The following is a 14198-nucleotide window of genomic DNA, read 5'->3' on the forward strand; positions in this document are numbered from 1 at the left end:
TTACATTATACTTATCATGACCTTGTATAGTTCATTGTCAGTATTGTTGGCATGACACAGTTGCCCTTGAGCGACACAGATTCCAGTAAGTGTTCTGTTGCATGTGTATCCTGATAAGATGAGGCTTTTTGAAATAAATGTACATACATTTTTGTTTCACACTTTGTATTTGATGACCTGGGGATGACAAAGTGTTTAGTTTTGTAGGATTGAGCTTGAAAATGTTAACTTTGTGCAAAATTGGAAAAACATTGTTTGAAGAAACGTTGCATAAACAAAAATCTGTTTTTTCAGTCTTATCTCCTTTCAGTAACATCTTTTGTCATGGCTTTGGCCTGCAAACTGTTTGCTAATATCATTCATTATCTTTATTGTGTTTATCATCAACTTAAAGGTCGGTCTGTGAGACCTGCTCGTTTACAGTTTCTTGTGTTTTTCTGCTCTGCTTTCCTCCTCATGGCTCATTTCCATGAGCCTCTATCTATAGGCTGTGTGGCTTTTGTGGAGCTCGCACCTGATTGGCCAAGAGAGCTGTCCTGCAAATTCAATCGTTGATCCGATTGGCTGTTTATTGCAACCTGCTGTGAGTAGCTTTTCTTATCAAAGCAACACACTCCTGACGATCTTATTCTCTCCTAAGAAGTCTAACCACTACACAATCAATAAAGAAACCTGAGCGTGGGTTGTTTTCTTCTTCTTCGCTTCTTCTGCGGACATTTTCAATTATTTTGTGTTTTTTGCCACTGATGAGAAGAAGCAGGCTGAAGATTGGGGCTCTTGGTTGAAGATGCAGAACTCTAAGAGCTTTTTTTTGGATGACTTTCTCGCAGGATGGATCGGAGGTGAGTGATAGAAAGTGTTGTTTCTCTTGCCTTTTGTTTAGTAAGGGGCTCCTTTCAGCCCAGCTTTCAGTGGGTCAGTATGGTGGTTTGTTGGGGGAGGGGGGGTCAATTCTCTCAATATTTTCTGCAAATCCGTTTGTATGAAAGCGGGAGCCAAATGCCCCCCCAACAAGAAACTGGAAAATCTGTTTTTTTTATGCAATGGCACCGCTTTACAGGGACAACAAATGCTGCAGCCTCCTCATGCATCCACAGCAAATGTAAACAATGGAGGGTCTGCAGAGAAATGTACCCCCCCTCCCTCTTTTCTTTCCCACACTGAAAGCTCAACACCCTCTCCGCTTGTGTTTTTCCACTGAAAAGAGATAAAGCTGTGCTTCTCCATTATCGCCTCTGTGCATGCTCTTACAGAGGCGGAGGCTGCAGAAGTAGAAGTTTTTTAATCTACACAAAAATATGGAATGCTGCTGTGACATGCACCGGCCGCTAGAGGCGCTACTGTTGCAACCTTTTTTTTTTTGGTTCCCCTCATTCTTCCCATCATGTGTTGTTTTGTTTGTTTTAAAAGTATGTACACAAAGAAAAATAATAAGAGCTGTGATTTAAAAAGGACAGGTTACAAAAGTTGCATGTGCTTGTTCGATGTTTGAAAAAATAATGATTTAAAAGACCAAAAAGAAAAGGACAAATCTTAACTCTGTTTATTCAAATGACACTTTTCATTTAAACATGAACAACAATAGTGAAAATGAACAAAAAAAACAAATGTTGACCCCGTTTTGCAAGACATAAAATAAATATATCTTGGCTGAAATGATTTAAATCGGCTTTCAACTCTTATTTCAATCCAAATCAAAAATCCTGTTTACAAAGATGTGTCTTAAATTTCCTCTTCAAAGTCACTTTTGTCACTTTAAACCCAGACAAATCTATAAAGTAAAAAAAAAATGTCTATGTTAGGTATACAATGATGATGATTTGTAGTGGAAGTTGCAAACTTATAACATAGAAATATTTATCATAACAATCTGTAAAAAAAATCTAACTTCAAAAAGGGAAAAAGATAAAACAAAGTCAGAACAAGTGCAGAATTGATGCCTAATCATAACTATGTTTTGTATTTTGATTGCAGTTTTGTTTTATAATGAATTACTTCTACTACTTTAATAGACGTCTTAATTCTTATACACGGTCTATCAAATCACCAAAGTCTAATTGACAGAGAACCCGGGTGCGGATGGTCATTAATTGTGTTTCTGGACAGAATGCTATAGACCTTGTGCTGCCATGTGTTACCATGTATAGTGTGTGTCTGGTATTTTGGCATGAAGTGGCCCACAAACAATACAAAGAGAGCAGTGGGTACAGGGGCGTTAATAGGGGCACAAAAGCTCCTTTTCTTTTTTGCTGCAGAGCCCCAACCTCCAATGTTGTTTTGAATTCTGTCCCATAACAACTGAAGCCCCAGTCCCACTTTGGAACATGTGACTCCAAAAACCTGCACAGCATCTGGGGGTGGTAATGATTCAAGGCTAAACGAGGTTAAAGACTCAGCTGACGACTCTGATATGAGTCATCCTTGATCATTATGGGCTTAATCTTCTAGCTGCGTCCGACACATAGTTTAGAAGTGAAGAAGTCTTTTGGAGGAGAGGTGGAACATCTTTAACCCGTCCAGTTGCCTTTAGATCAGGATTTGAGTTTACCTTGACCTGAGTGACTGAGAACCTACACAGACACCATGTTAGGACAGTTTGCTTGCTATATAGTACATGTCCTGGAAATGACTAGAACAAGTGTTGAGTGTTTTTTAGTCTTGGTCTTATTTGTTATATTTAAATGAATGGTGTCTAAAAAAAACTACAAGAAGCCTTGAAATGTCTCCCATAGCATGCTTCAATCAGCAGCAGCAGAGCAAACTGTAATGGCTGCAATGTATCCAAATCAAAGTACATCCACCCAAAGTGCTTTTCTTTTGCCACTGATTATGAGTTTGTTGCAGAGTGAACACTTTGTGGAATGTAATGCAGCCTTTACTTTGCCTTCAATGTGTTATTATGTGACTTTTGTGATTCACATTGTTCAGATCCAAGAATATTTTTGTTATCATATCTTCAATTCAAAGTTTTATATCCTTTCCATAATGATCCGGGAACTTAGAATAACAATCGGCAGCTGTCAGGGACAAAAACAAAAACTTTAAATGGATGTTCCTTGATCAGGAACACCTGATTAACACGGAAGACTTTGTCACAGTAGTAATGCAGAAACTCAAAAATGTAATGTCTAAGTGACATAGACCCCCAGATAAGAACAAAAAGCAAAGAAAAAGAGCCCAGGATGCAAAAAAAACCTGAATTCAGCCTTTAAGGCACCAGTTTGAAATGATTAGAGAAGAATCCAAACACTGTTTTTTTTTCAGCTCACTACAATGTTTTAGTACCATTGTTTCAATTACTCTTGAGTTTTTAAGGGCATTTAGTGCACCACACCCATAAAACAATGATTAAAACTTTCCTTGGCAGAACTTTTAATGCGGTTCATCCTTCACTTCAGTTTTTGGTTTATTGTTGGTTTCAGTGCGTTTAAAAATCTATCAAAGGCATAAAAAGTGTCCTCAATATGTTCCTTTTTATGACAAATTCCCTGTCCTCTTTCAACTCAGTTCTAGCTGAGCTCCTTTTTACTAAAAAAAAAACTGTTCTCAGATTGATTTATCTCCTTGTTCCCCCCCGGTAATCTGTGCCCTCATTTTGTTTCTCTTTTGTCTGCAGGAGCCTCCAGTGTGGTCGTGGGCCATCCGCTGGACACTGTGAAGGTATTTCAGATCTTTCTCTCTCTTGTAACTTTTCCACACTCTTCCCACACTTCTCAAAAAAGGGGCAAACAACATCAGCTTTCTTTTTCTTTTTCTTTTTCTTCATTATGTGATGGTTTACATTTCGTTGGTTTCTCGTCTCCAGACGCGGCTGCAGGCGGGAAAAGGTTACAAGAACTCACTCCACTGTGTCCTCACCATCTACAGGAAGGAAACGGTAAACATGCAAACTTCTACAACCCTCAACGCTCGCATCCTAGTCTGCATCCACTAATGTTTAAAAACAGCGTGACTTATATAAGATGTTCGCATCACATCAATAAGTTGTACGAGAGCTAGACTGGTATAAACGTTTTTTTTAAAACCCTTCAGATCTGAGACGGCAAAATTCACAGACTGCTGACATGGCAGCCCATTTATCCTGGTTTTCATGCTTGTATCTAAATTGATCTTTTCTATTTGGACACTGCTCTCATGATAAAGATGATCAACAAAGTACTCAGCAGTCTGCAGATAATACACTTAAGCTTCAGGTTTTTTGGACTAAAAAGCCAAATGTACCCCTTTCATTTGACAGTTTTGAGATACAGGAATCAAAGATTGAGAGAAAAGTATTATACCACTTTAATCGAGTATTGAACTTTTGCTGAAAATTAAAACCAAATCTGAACCCAGGTCCGAAATGCTCCAAACATGTGTCACTTTCAGCCCTGCACTCCTTTTTTCTCTGCAGTCAGATTATTCCTTTATTTAGCCAGTGGACAGCTGTTTTTGAATTTCAACATGTGTCTCCCAAATTCCACTCCCCCATCTTGCCAGGAGGGAGAGCATTTTCAAATATTTTGCAGCCACTTCCCCTCCTTTTTTCTACCACTGCATTGTTGGAACAGACCGAAATGAATGCAGTGTCTCTTTGTTTTTTAGTTCTGCAGGTTTTTGCCTTCAGAAATGTCGTCGTTGTTGTTTTTTGTGAGTCATTAATCACTTCCTGTCTTTGTGTTTTCAGGTCACGGGGTTCTTTAAGGGCATGTCTTTCCCATTGGCCAGCATCACTGTCTACAACTCAGTGGTGTTTGGCTTCTTCAGTAACACACAGAGACTTATAAGCAAGTATCGCTACGGCAATGAGCTGCATCCCTGCGGTATGCTGGACCTGACGGTGGCCAGCATGCTGACTGGACTGATGTCGGTGGGACTCGGAGCCCCCGTCGATCTGGTCAAGATCAGACTACAGATGCAGACGCAGAATGTTATGGCAGGTAGGGTTACCTTGTTTTTCTATGGGATATTTTTTTCTTTAGGAAGTACAAAAAAGAACAACGATGCAATGTGTTCTGTTTGTCTTTTAAACCTTTTCCTATATGCTTATTTTCCCCAGTTTTGTTATTTTACAGTTTAAAGAAGAAAACATAAAATACACAAATTCTCTGCTTACTTACATGAATTAAGTACATATTTTGGTACAGTACCTTTCACATAGCAAGGTCCCAAAGTACTTCACAAAATGACAATAAGATCAACAATCAAATAATAATCATTTAAGGACAATAACAATTAAAGAGAGAGTCTCAAGATAATGTTGGTACCCTTTGGGGGAGGGGGGGTGAACATACATGTTGGGTCATTTCCTATCATCATCAGTTTGCCAATGACATTTCCTGTCATTTTCAGTCATCTAGTAATGATTCATGGTCGCCATGAAGCCAAGTATCACTGTGATGCTCCCACCCCTTTAGTGAAGACAGAAGACAAGAATGAATGCATTGTCCCTGACATTTCTTCAAAGTTGCAGCACTGAAGGTTGCTCATTCTGACTAAAAAAAAATTAAACTCCATGTAAAATACTATCACTGAAGTATCAAACACTCATCTTCTGCTATGTAAAAATGTAGCAGTTAAAAGTCAGCGGTATCATCCGTCTGTGCACCATTGTTACCCACTGAGCAACAGTTTCAAAGAGAAAACGAAAACAACCACCCGTGCAGCATACTCCACTTTTTTATTTGTTGGGGCCAATCTTCCTTTATTTGATAGGAAAGTGAAGAGAGACAGGAAATGTTAGGAGAAAAGAGTGTTGGGGTGACATGTGGCAAAATGTTGAGGGTTGGATTGGACCCAGGACCACCATGAGGACTGTAGCCTCCGTACATGGGCCACACGCTCTAACCGCTGGACTAAACCAGTGCCTTATTTCCACTTTGAAAAAAGAAAATGTTTCTGATTTTAATATTTTAAGGTTAAAAAAACAAAACTCTTCTTGAGATGAAACAGAAGAGGAAGGTCAAAAGGAAGCAGTGAAAAGGAGTTTAAGTGTTAAAGAAGTAGCCTACTTGATAATGATGTTGTAATTATGGCGCAATGGGAGTGCCATTAACAGAGGAAGATAATAAATGAATAAGGCCAACAACAAAATATGAGAAAAAAAATAGCTTTTTTTGTGTATGTTTTATACATATGCTGTGTATGCAAAACATACATTTTTCTGTATAACTTTATTTATTTAATTTTTTTAATGTAATTTCTATATTCTACGCCTTTATTTTCCCTAATTACTAATTAAGCTTTTTATTTTTTTTATTTCTTGAATGGTCAAGCTTCCAATCGTAGGGGATTAGGCACTTCTCCTGTCAAGGCAATAGCATAGGAACTTGGACCACTGCTAGTTATAAAAAAAAGTTGAAATTGGAAGATAAAAATGGTTGACATGGCTAACAAAATAGTTTAATTTCACCTACTTCCATGTTGAACCACCACAGTCAACATTCATCCTGTTACAGTTCCCTTGCTTGGTGACATTTGGGTAAAATGTAATGTACAACAGTTTGACTGTATTCTCGCAAAACAGGAATCTACAAGCACTACTCATTCCCCACAGGGAAGCGTATCTGACACTTGAGGATTATATTTTAAAGGAAGCTGTGTTTTTCTGGCCTGTATCTTTCCATACGACCAATAAACCAATAAAACTGAGGTCAGAGCAGTTTAATCACTGGATGAAATGGCACGTGAAACATTTATTACCTTTTCTTCTATGTCAACAGTGGCTTCTGAGTTCACACGCTTCACACCTGCTGTCAGGTGGTGACTCACATTTATTTCAAATGCTTCCCCAATGAAACTTTACGCCGTTTTGCTTTATTATAAAAGAGACCTAACGTGTTAAAAGAGAGGCCAGAGTTTCACCTTTAATTTCAGTATACTCTAATAACTAAACCTAACCCCAATACACTATATATGCATCTATATGCTAGAGGTTTGGAAATATTGGAATTCACATCTCTGAGCTGGGAAAGGTAGTCCTTAATTGTAAGTTTTTCGTAATCAAAAGCACAACTCAACACTGAATGAGCTACCACTCACATCCAATCACTTCCTCACAGAAAACTTGCACCTTGCCGGTAACGTATCAAACGGCACCAACATCCCCATGCGCTCAGTCGACATCCCCAGTCAGAGACTCTACCGAGGCCCCATCCACTGCATCAGCAGCATCCTGCAAACGGAGGGCCTGCAGGGTCTGTACAGGGGGGCAGGGGCCATGATCCTCAGGGACGTCCCTGGATACATGCTCTACTTCATCCCTTACACCGTCTTCTGTGACCTGCTCAGGCCGGACGCCACGTCCAGCCCGCATCCCTGTTCCATCTGGCTGGCTGGAGGACTAGCAGGTAAATATAACACTCAATGTCAAACATTTTAACATGAGTGTAACATTCAGGATGTTCTTTAAACCCCAGAATGTGTTAAAGAAATGGCCCATTAGAACACCAAAATGTATTAATCTCCTTTTTTTGCCTCAGCGACTCTTCCTTTTTGCAGTTTTGCACACTACAATCGTGTATTTCTGCTGATTATTTCAGTTCATGCATTATATTTATCTCAACCCAACATTGTAATTGGTGGTTACAGTCCCTGTTTGATTCAGTTTTTGTCTAGTTTCAAAGTGACCCGGTAACCAAGTTTCACAGCACAGTTGTTCAAAGCTTTTAAACAGATGTTGAAGCTGCAAATGACCAAGGATTTTAGCTCCCTGCAGCGTGATCGTTTCACCAAAAGTGATTACAGCTAGATGTCCAGAGGAGAGCTTTAGATAAAGTCAAGCTGGATTGTGAAACAGAGCTGATCAATCAGCATTGAGTAAGTGAGAACGAATGCAAAGCCCTGCACTCCTTTTTCTCAGTTAGACGTTTTTTTGGCCAGTGGACAGCTGTGTTTGAATTTCAACACGTGTCTACCAAATTCCACTCCCCCTTCCTGACAGGAGGGAGAGCATTTTCCACAGAATTTATTTCATTTTCCATTGTTGGAAGAGACAAACATAACTGCAGTATCTCTTTTTATTAAGTTCTGCAAGTTTTGCTGTGGGATTTTTGTGCTGCTAGTTTATCTAAAGTTTTGCAGTCACTCATGTTGGACACATTGATTTGAGACTAGTTAAAGAAGACAGTGGAGTCAAACACATGGAGACTATAGAACCTCATGAGTTGGCTGGAAGTTGACCAAATCAGGGCAAAGAACGTGGTCAGATTTATTTTAGGCTCAGGTTCAGATGATCCTCTTTCTGTGGGTTACACCTGATTACCAACTACTGTACGCTCCACTGAATGATATTGCAATACAGATTTCATTTTTGAAACCACAATGAAAAATACCTCTTTGCATCTATGTGCAGTGTAGGGTGGCCATATTTTCAGACCTCCAAATTGGAACACATTCTCCTGAACAGCGCGTTTAATGTGGTTGTTAGCGGCGTTTGCTTACTGAAGATCTCAACAGTTCTACCACGAGCCTGTACCCACCGTTTGTAAATATGGCTCTGTATGTCTGCATTGCCTGCATCATGACTAGCCTACCAGTAGTTAGCCACAGGTCCTGTTAGCATGATAAGCTAGGCCTAGTTAAGCAACAGCCGCAACAACGAGATTGTTTGACACATGTGCAGACAAATCAGTATTGAACTTTGACTAGTATTGCATTAGTGGTGTTTTTTAACATCAACAGCCTTGGAAACCACATTGATTGATATATAGACAGATGATGACATATGGTCACCCTTACAAATAGAGAGTAAGGAAAGAGGTAGTCCAGTTTTAAAAAAATGTGTTTTAAATGAGCGTCAGGCAAAAATATTCGTGAAGTCTTAATTATCGGCTCAAAAGGAGGCCTTTCGACTAATTTAATGGAATTACCAAATAAGGATAAATATATAACTACAACTTCTTCTTTTACTCTTCTCTTATAAATATTCTTCTTCTCATACTGTATAGTATATGTGGTTAAGGAAGGATATATTTCCTAATCCAATCCTAAGATTGATTCTGGGGTTCCTCAAGGCTTTTTATCTGATTGAACTCTGCTGTGATTAACAATGAAGCAACGCTAGGCTACAGATGTCGTCATTTCTCTTTTGTTCTAATGCATTTTAGAGCTGCAATTTTAAAGCATGTACTTGAATTGCTTCTAAATTTGTAAGTGTGCCTGGTGTGCTCACTGTGTCTGTGCAGCTGTATTGCTCTTAGAAAAGGGAAGTATTCAATTTGGACTCGTGTTTGGCAGATTGATGAGGGCTCAAAATTATTTTAACTTGATCGGAGAGAAGGAACGTCGAAAGCATCAAACTGATTTGACTGAGAGTGTGACTTAAAACACCTGGCACCTGAACTGTCCCAATCTGCATTTTTGAGATGTTTTCTGTGCAGCTACAGACCTTTTTTCTGTTTAAATTACATCCCAGATCTAATTGTATCAGGTCTGTCAGCAGTCTGAGGGGATTCTGTGTCAGACCTTTTATTGCTGTTTTTCATGGAGCATATCAGTTGTTTTACTGCCCTGTCAAACACTTTATATTGCTGATTTGAGCCATAAAGGTGGGATGTAATCTCATTTGACCCTTAAGAGATTTGTAAGTGTGCCAGTTAAGTGTAGGAAATCATGATGCAAATCTATTCGTCTTACATTAAAAACATTACAGCTCCAGATCAGAAAAAAATCTGGCATTGTATTCGCCGAAAGTTTTCATAAGAAAAAAACCCTTACTTGGGACTTTTTTGAGCAGGATGGGGTGTGTAAACTTACAGCCAATCACACGGTTCGGCCTGAGTGAGCATGAGCAGTGTGTGCAGCGTGCGTAGGGGTAACACAGAATGTAGTGTTTAACTCTAATTTGGGAATTGTGGGGTCTCTGAGGTCCGAGCAGACTCGCTTCTAGATGCAAGCTGGCCCGCTACAAACATGTGACTGTGTCAGCACGTGTGAAGCTGAAATCAGCTGTTTGCTATAAAACTGTCAGGTTTGGATGTTTGGCCCGCAGCAGGAAGGAATGTGGACCTCAGCAGGGAAAAATCCTGAATGAGAACCAGCAGCTCTGCAGATTTTGGAGCTCCAACTGTGTCAGATACAAACTGTGTATGGATATTTGCAGCTGTTGTGATTCGAGACAAACTTCAAACTTGATGATATGATTGGTTTGACTTTTTTTGTCAGATAATCAATAAATGTTGGTGTTTTTATTGCAGGATTACTGATTAATACATTTGTCATTTGGAAGATGTTGTCAGAGCAAATAATAAATACAATATTTTTTTTACACATTATTTTGTGAACAAACCGGGGCCTGGTCAACATGCCACTCTTTTAAGCCTTTAATGCAGTTGAACAGTTTCCTTGAGTTGTTTCTACTTTAGGTTGATTATTTTTCCTCTTGGTCAGCTGTCTGAATGAATAAATAACCTAACAGGTTTTATGAGAAGCACCTGAATGCATCACTAGTTTTGGTCTCTGTGAGGAAAGACTGTCTAAGATGTGGAGTTTGGAGCGGGTTTATCTGAACTTGTAATTGTACCTGACGCCATCCATTGAAAGTCAAAACTTTCTCTGTGTAACAAAAGTGATTTGGCTATTTGTGTGCTAGACATTTAGCGTCATTTGTAATCTGAATGATGTTGAATGCAACATAGTTTTGTGGCTGGAGACTTAACTCACAACACTGAGAGTTTTTGGAGCCATCTTTTTCATGTTTTTGAAGGACCTAATTGTTGTTTTTGTCTTCTTCAGGGTCTATTTCCTGGGTCACGGCCACGCCGGCCGATGTGGTGAAGAGTCGGATGCAGGCTGATGCTCAGCTGCAGAGGAAGTACAAGGGAATCTTGCACTGCATCATGCAAAGCTACAAAACAGAGGGAGCACAGGTGAGCGCTTACTTCACAGTCCTTTAGGAAAATTGCAGCAGTAATTATGTATAAGCAGTCGAGCAGCCTAAGGCCTTGTTAAAGAAGCTAAGTAAAATATTTTATGTCTGATGGGTCTGAAACAAACGTGAACTCTAAAAAGGCTTTTGTTTTAATGTGCTGCGGGGGCTGACTTTTTAGAATTTTGTATGAGGCACCATTGCTTCTCTTGAAAATTTAAAGGGAGGCACTTTTGAGCCATTTCACAAAAGTCATCTGCAAAATAACCAAAGTATCACATTTTTTTTGCCAGACCTGATGTGCATGCCAAATGTGGAGAGTTTTGGGGCATGTTCAGGCCCCGCCAAAAATATGACTGATAGAAAAAGAAAGAAAGCAATTCCTTGCACTCCAATATGGTCCTCACTCCGACGTCGGTGCTCGGGCCTGAGAAAAAAACAAATTTGAAATATAGGGGGTGCTGCACTGCACCTCAGCTCCCCCACTTCCTGTGCACTTGGGTGAGGTTGTAACAGGTCAGAAATAACGTAAATCTTTATCTGGTTTGTTCTTTTTCAGTGGGTTGCGAGACACTCAGAGGGGGGTGAGATTCCTTCCAAACACATGTAAAAAATGTAAAATAGCATATCTTATCCATTATTGTGAAAATACAAACAGAAACATAGTTCAAGAGATGACGTGTGTTCTGCTTTTAGCGTTTCTGTTTGAGCTGTTGTTTTTATTTTGTGCTGTTCTAATGTCACCATTTGGATAGTGTGCCCGGCTGTGCACAACATTCAATGTTTTAACCACCTCCAGGGACAATGGGACTCTCCAGTTGTAAGCACCGTTATTTTGGGGGTCGCTGGTTGAAAAGTTTGGAAACCCCTGACCCAATCCACCTTCAAACTTATAAGAACATCTTATAAAGTCTAAAACACATGTTAAATTCAGTTGATAATCTTGATACAATTCATCTTTTATAGTCTTGAATACACATCATCCAGCCAGGCTTCCTGTACTAGTCACTGTAAATGAAACAGATGGTTTGGTCATTTGTACATGAAACACTAGAAAACAGTGTTACCCAAGAGTCAAGCTGCTTTCTCGGAACTGGAGTCTGTGGCCGGACATCACACTCACACATGCGCTTAAAAAAAAAACTGCAGACTACGGCTGATCAGAGAGTTACTGATCATCAGGTTGATTTGAATCTTAATAAAAAAAATAGCATTATTTATTAGAAAACAGGGATGCAGACTGTCCTCAAAAACATAAAATATAGGTGACATTATTATGAAATACACAAATCATGCAGCTGTAATCCAAAATGTATAAATGTTTTTTTGAAATATTTAAGAGATGCAGCTGTAAAGACTTCAATAAAACTACAACTAACATTTAATTTTAATGAATTAAAAAAAGTCACTGGGGGTCACATTAGGTGAAGAGTTTCAAAATGATTGGCCATGAAATCAACACCACATCTGCTGCCAGACGCTGCGTTCAAGTGCCAGGGCTTCATACTGTCCGTAACATCCGATGTTACAAAATGTGGGCAAACTGTGCAGACTTCCAACAGGGACCGGTTCAGTAAACACAACGGTCCGTGTGATCGATAAGAGAAGGTCATTGGTGCTCGTGAGAAGTGAACTAGACTGCTGATGTGCACCTGAAGGCCACAAATCAATGAGGTGGTTATTACAGGACAGTGTCCCCCAAAACTGACACTCTGTCGTGTGCCTGCACTGTGTTGTGAAGCTGCACAGACCTTGTAGAGACCAGACGGGACACAAAGCCAGCAGGGGAGAGCAGCTCTATGTCTGTGTGTGTGTGTGTGTGTGTGTGTGTGTGTGTGTGTGTGTGTGTGTGTGCGCGTGTGTGTGTGCGCGCGCGCGCGCCCCCCCCCCCCCCACTGTGCTGTGTTCTCATGCGCAACGCCGTAAAACACTGGGAATCCACAGACTGGAACACCAATATTACGCCGTTGCAGAATCAATATGACTTTCTTAAGGCGTGATCACAGTGGAGCTTTTATTATGAAAAGGCCTATAGTCACGTTTTCCCTCATTTGCCTAAAACATGTCGTCTCTTCTGCAGGTTTTCTTCCGTGGAGCATCGGTCAACGCCATCCGAGGCTTTCCCATGAGCGCCACCATGTTCCTGACTTATGAACTCTCGCTGCAGTTCTTCAGGAGCCTCTAGGACCGAAGAGACATGAAGACAAAAACGCAACACAACAGACTTACTCTGAGAAGAGAGATGGTGATGTAGCTGATTTGATCTGACGCTAGTCTGTACCGAACACACCGGAGCCTTAAAACATGAACACTTATTCACCTTCTTGTCACATAAGGATTGGTGGATCAACGCTATTTGAACTCATACTGGAAGTTTTGAGAGGTTGTTCTGTTGAATAACGAGGGTTGGAAGACCAAAGTCATCCATGTGCTCATGGGCAGAGCCTTGGCTGCAGGTTTTTTGCACTAACCTTGTGATTTAAGCTACTTAAATCTAGTATTAATACTTCACATAGTTGACATCGGGAAAGACGTTTGTAAATCATTTCATCCCCAGGATGGAATCAAACCGGGGTCGTGGTTATCTTATTCAAACTGCTCTACAAAACATATATATATAAATATTTTAAAATGCTATCCATTTATGCTTTATGAAGGTGCATGCTTTCAAACAAGGCTGAATTTAGCTATACATTAAAATTATGAACCTGTACCTGAATGTGGTGCACACGTAAAGGCACATGTCATTTTAAGACACGGATTATGGGAATTTAACCGTTATATTGGTTTCTGCTTTTATTTATTTGTTGCTATATAGAAAGCCGAAAAATATTTAAGCTCATCCAGGAAGAGGGGTCGACACGCAGTTAGAAGATATTAACTGAGAAAGCAGCATTCTGAGTACATGTCTGTGCACGACACACAGTTTCATTTTCATTTAAGCAAAAAAACAGATGCATGTCCCTTTTTATAAATTAAAAAAAAATAAAAATACAGGCCTTCGAAATCACATACAGGTCGGGATCTAACTATTTTAGAAAGCCTTTATCGACTGCCCTGAAATAAACTAAAAATAGTTTTCATAGCATCTCTAAATTCTGAATTAGTTAGGTTGAAGTTGTTTTGCAATTGCTGTTAAAATGTATTCGTTAAAATATTGAGTGTAGCCCTTGAAGCTGGGAATACTTCACAGCTGTGTAAATGCTGCTTAAATGAATTAGAGGCATTTCAGTTCAGGTCAGTATATCAGGTCAGCCAATCTGTCTCTGAGGACGAATTATAAATCCTATGAGACCGTTTTTAAAATCTGTAAATTGCTTAGTGCTAGTGCTAACAATGCATGCTGAGTAAA

The 14198-nt window shown here is 39.7% G+C and overlaps 1 protein-coding gene across 1 annotated transcript; it reads left to right on the forward strand.

The window, feature by feature from the left end:
* Nucleotides 1-602: 602 nt before the first annotated feature.
* Nucleotides 603-13815, forward strand: slc25a48 (solute carrier family 25 member 48). Its single transcript, XM_061048582.1, has 7 exons — nt 603-842; nt 3617-3660; nt 3806-3877; nt 4667-4919; nt 7041-7328; nt 10714-10847; nt 12927-13815. The coding sequence occupies exons 1-7, from the start codon at nt 788-790 to the stop codon at nt 13029-13031; spliced, it is 951 nt and encodes a 316-aa protein (XP_060904565.1). The 5' UTR covers nt 603-787; the 3' UTR covers nt 13032-13815.
* The last annotated feature ends 383 nt before the right edge of the window (nt 13816-14198 follow it).

Source organism: Labrus mixtus, chromosome 10 (genome assembly GCF_963584025.1).
Source record: "Labrus mixtus chromosome 10, fLabMix1.1, whole genome shotgun sequence".
In the NCBI taxonomy this organism is placed as follows: Eukaryota; Metazoa; Chordata; class Actinopteri; order Labriformes; family Labridae; genus Labrus; species Labrus mixtus.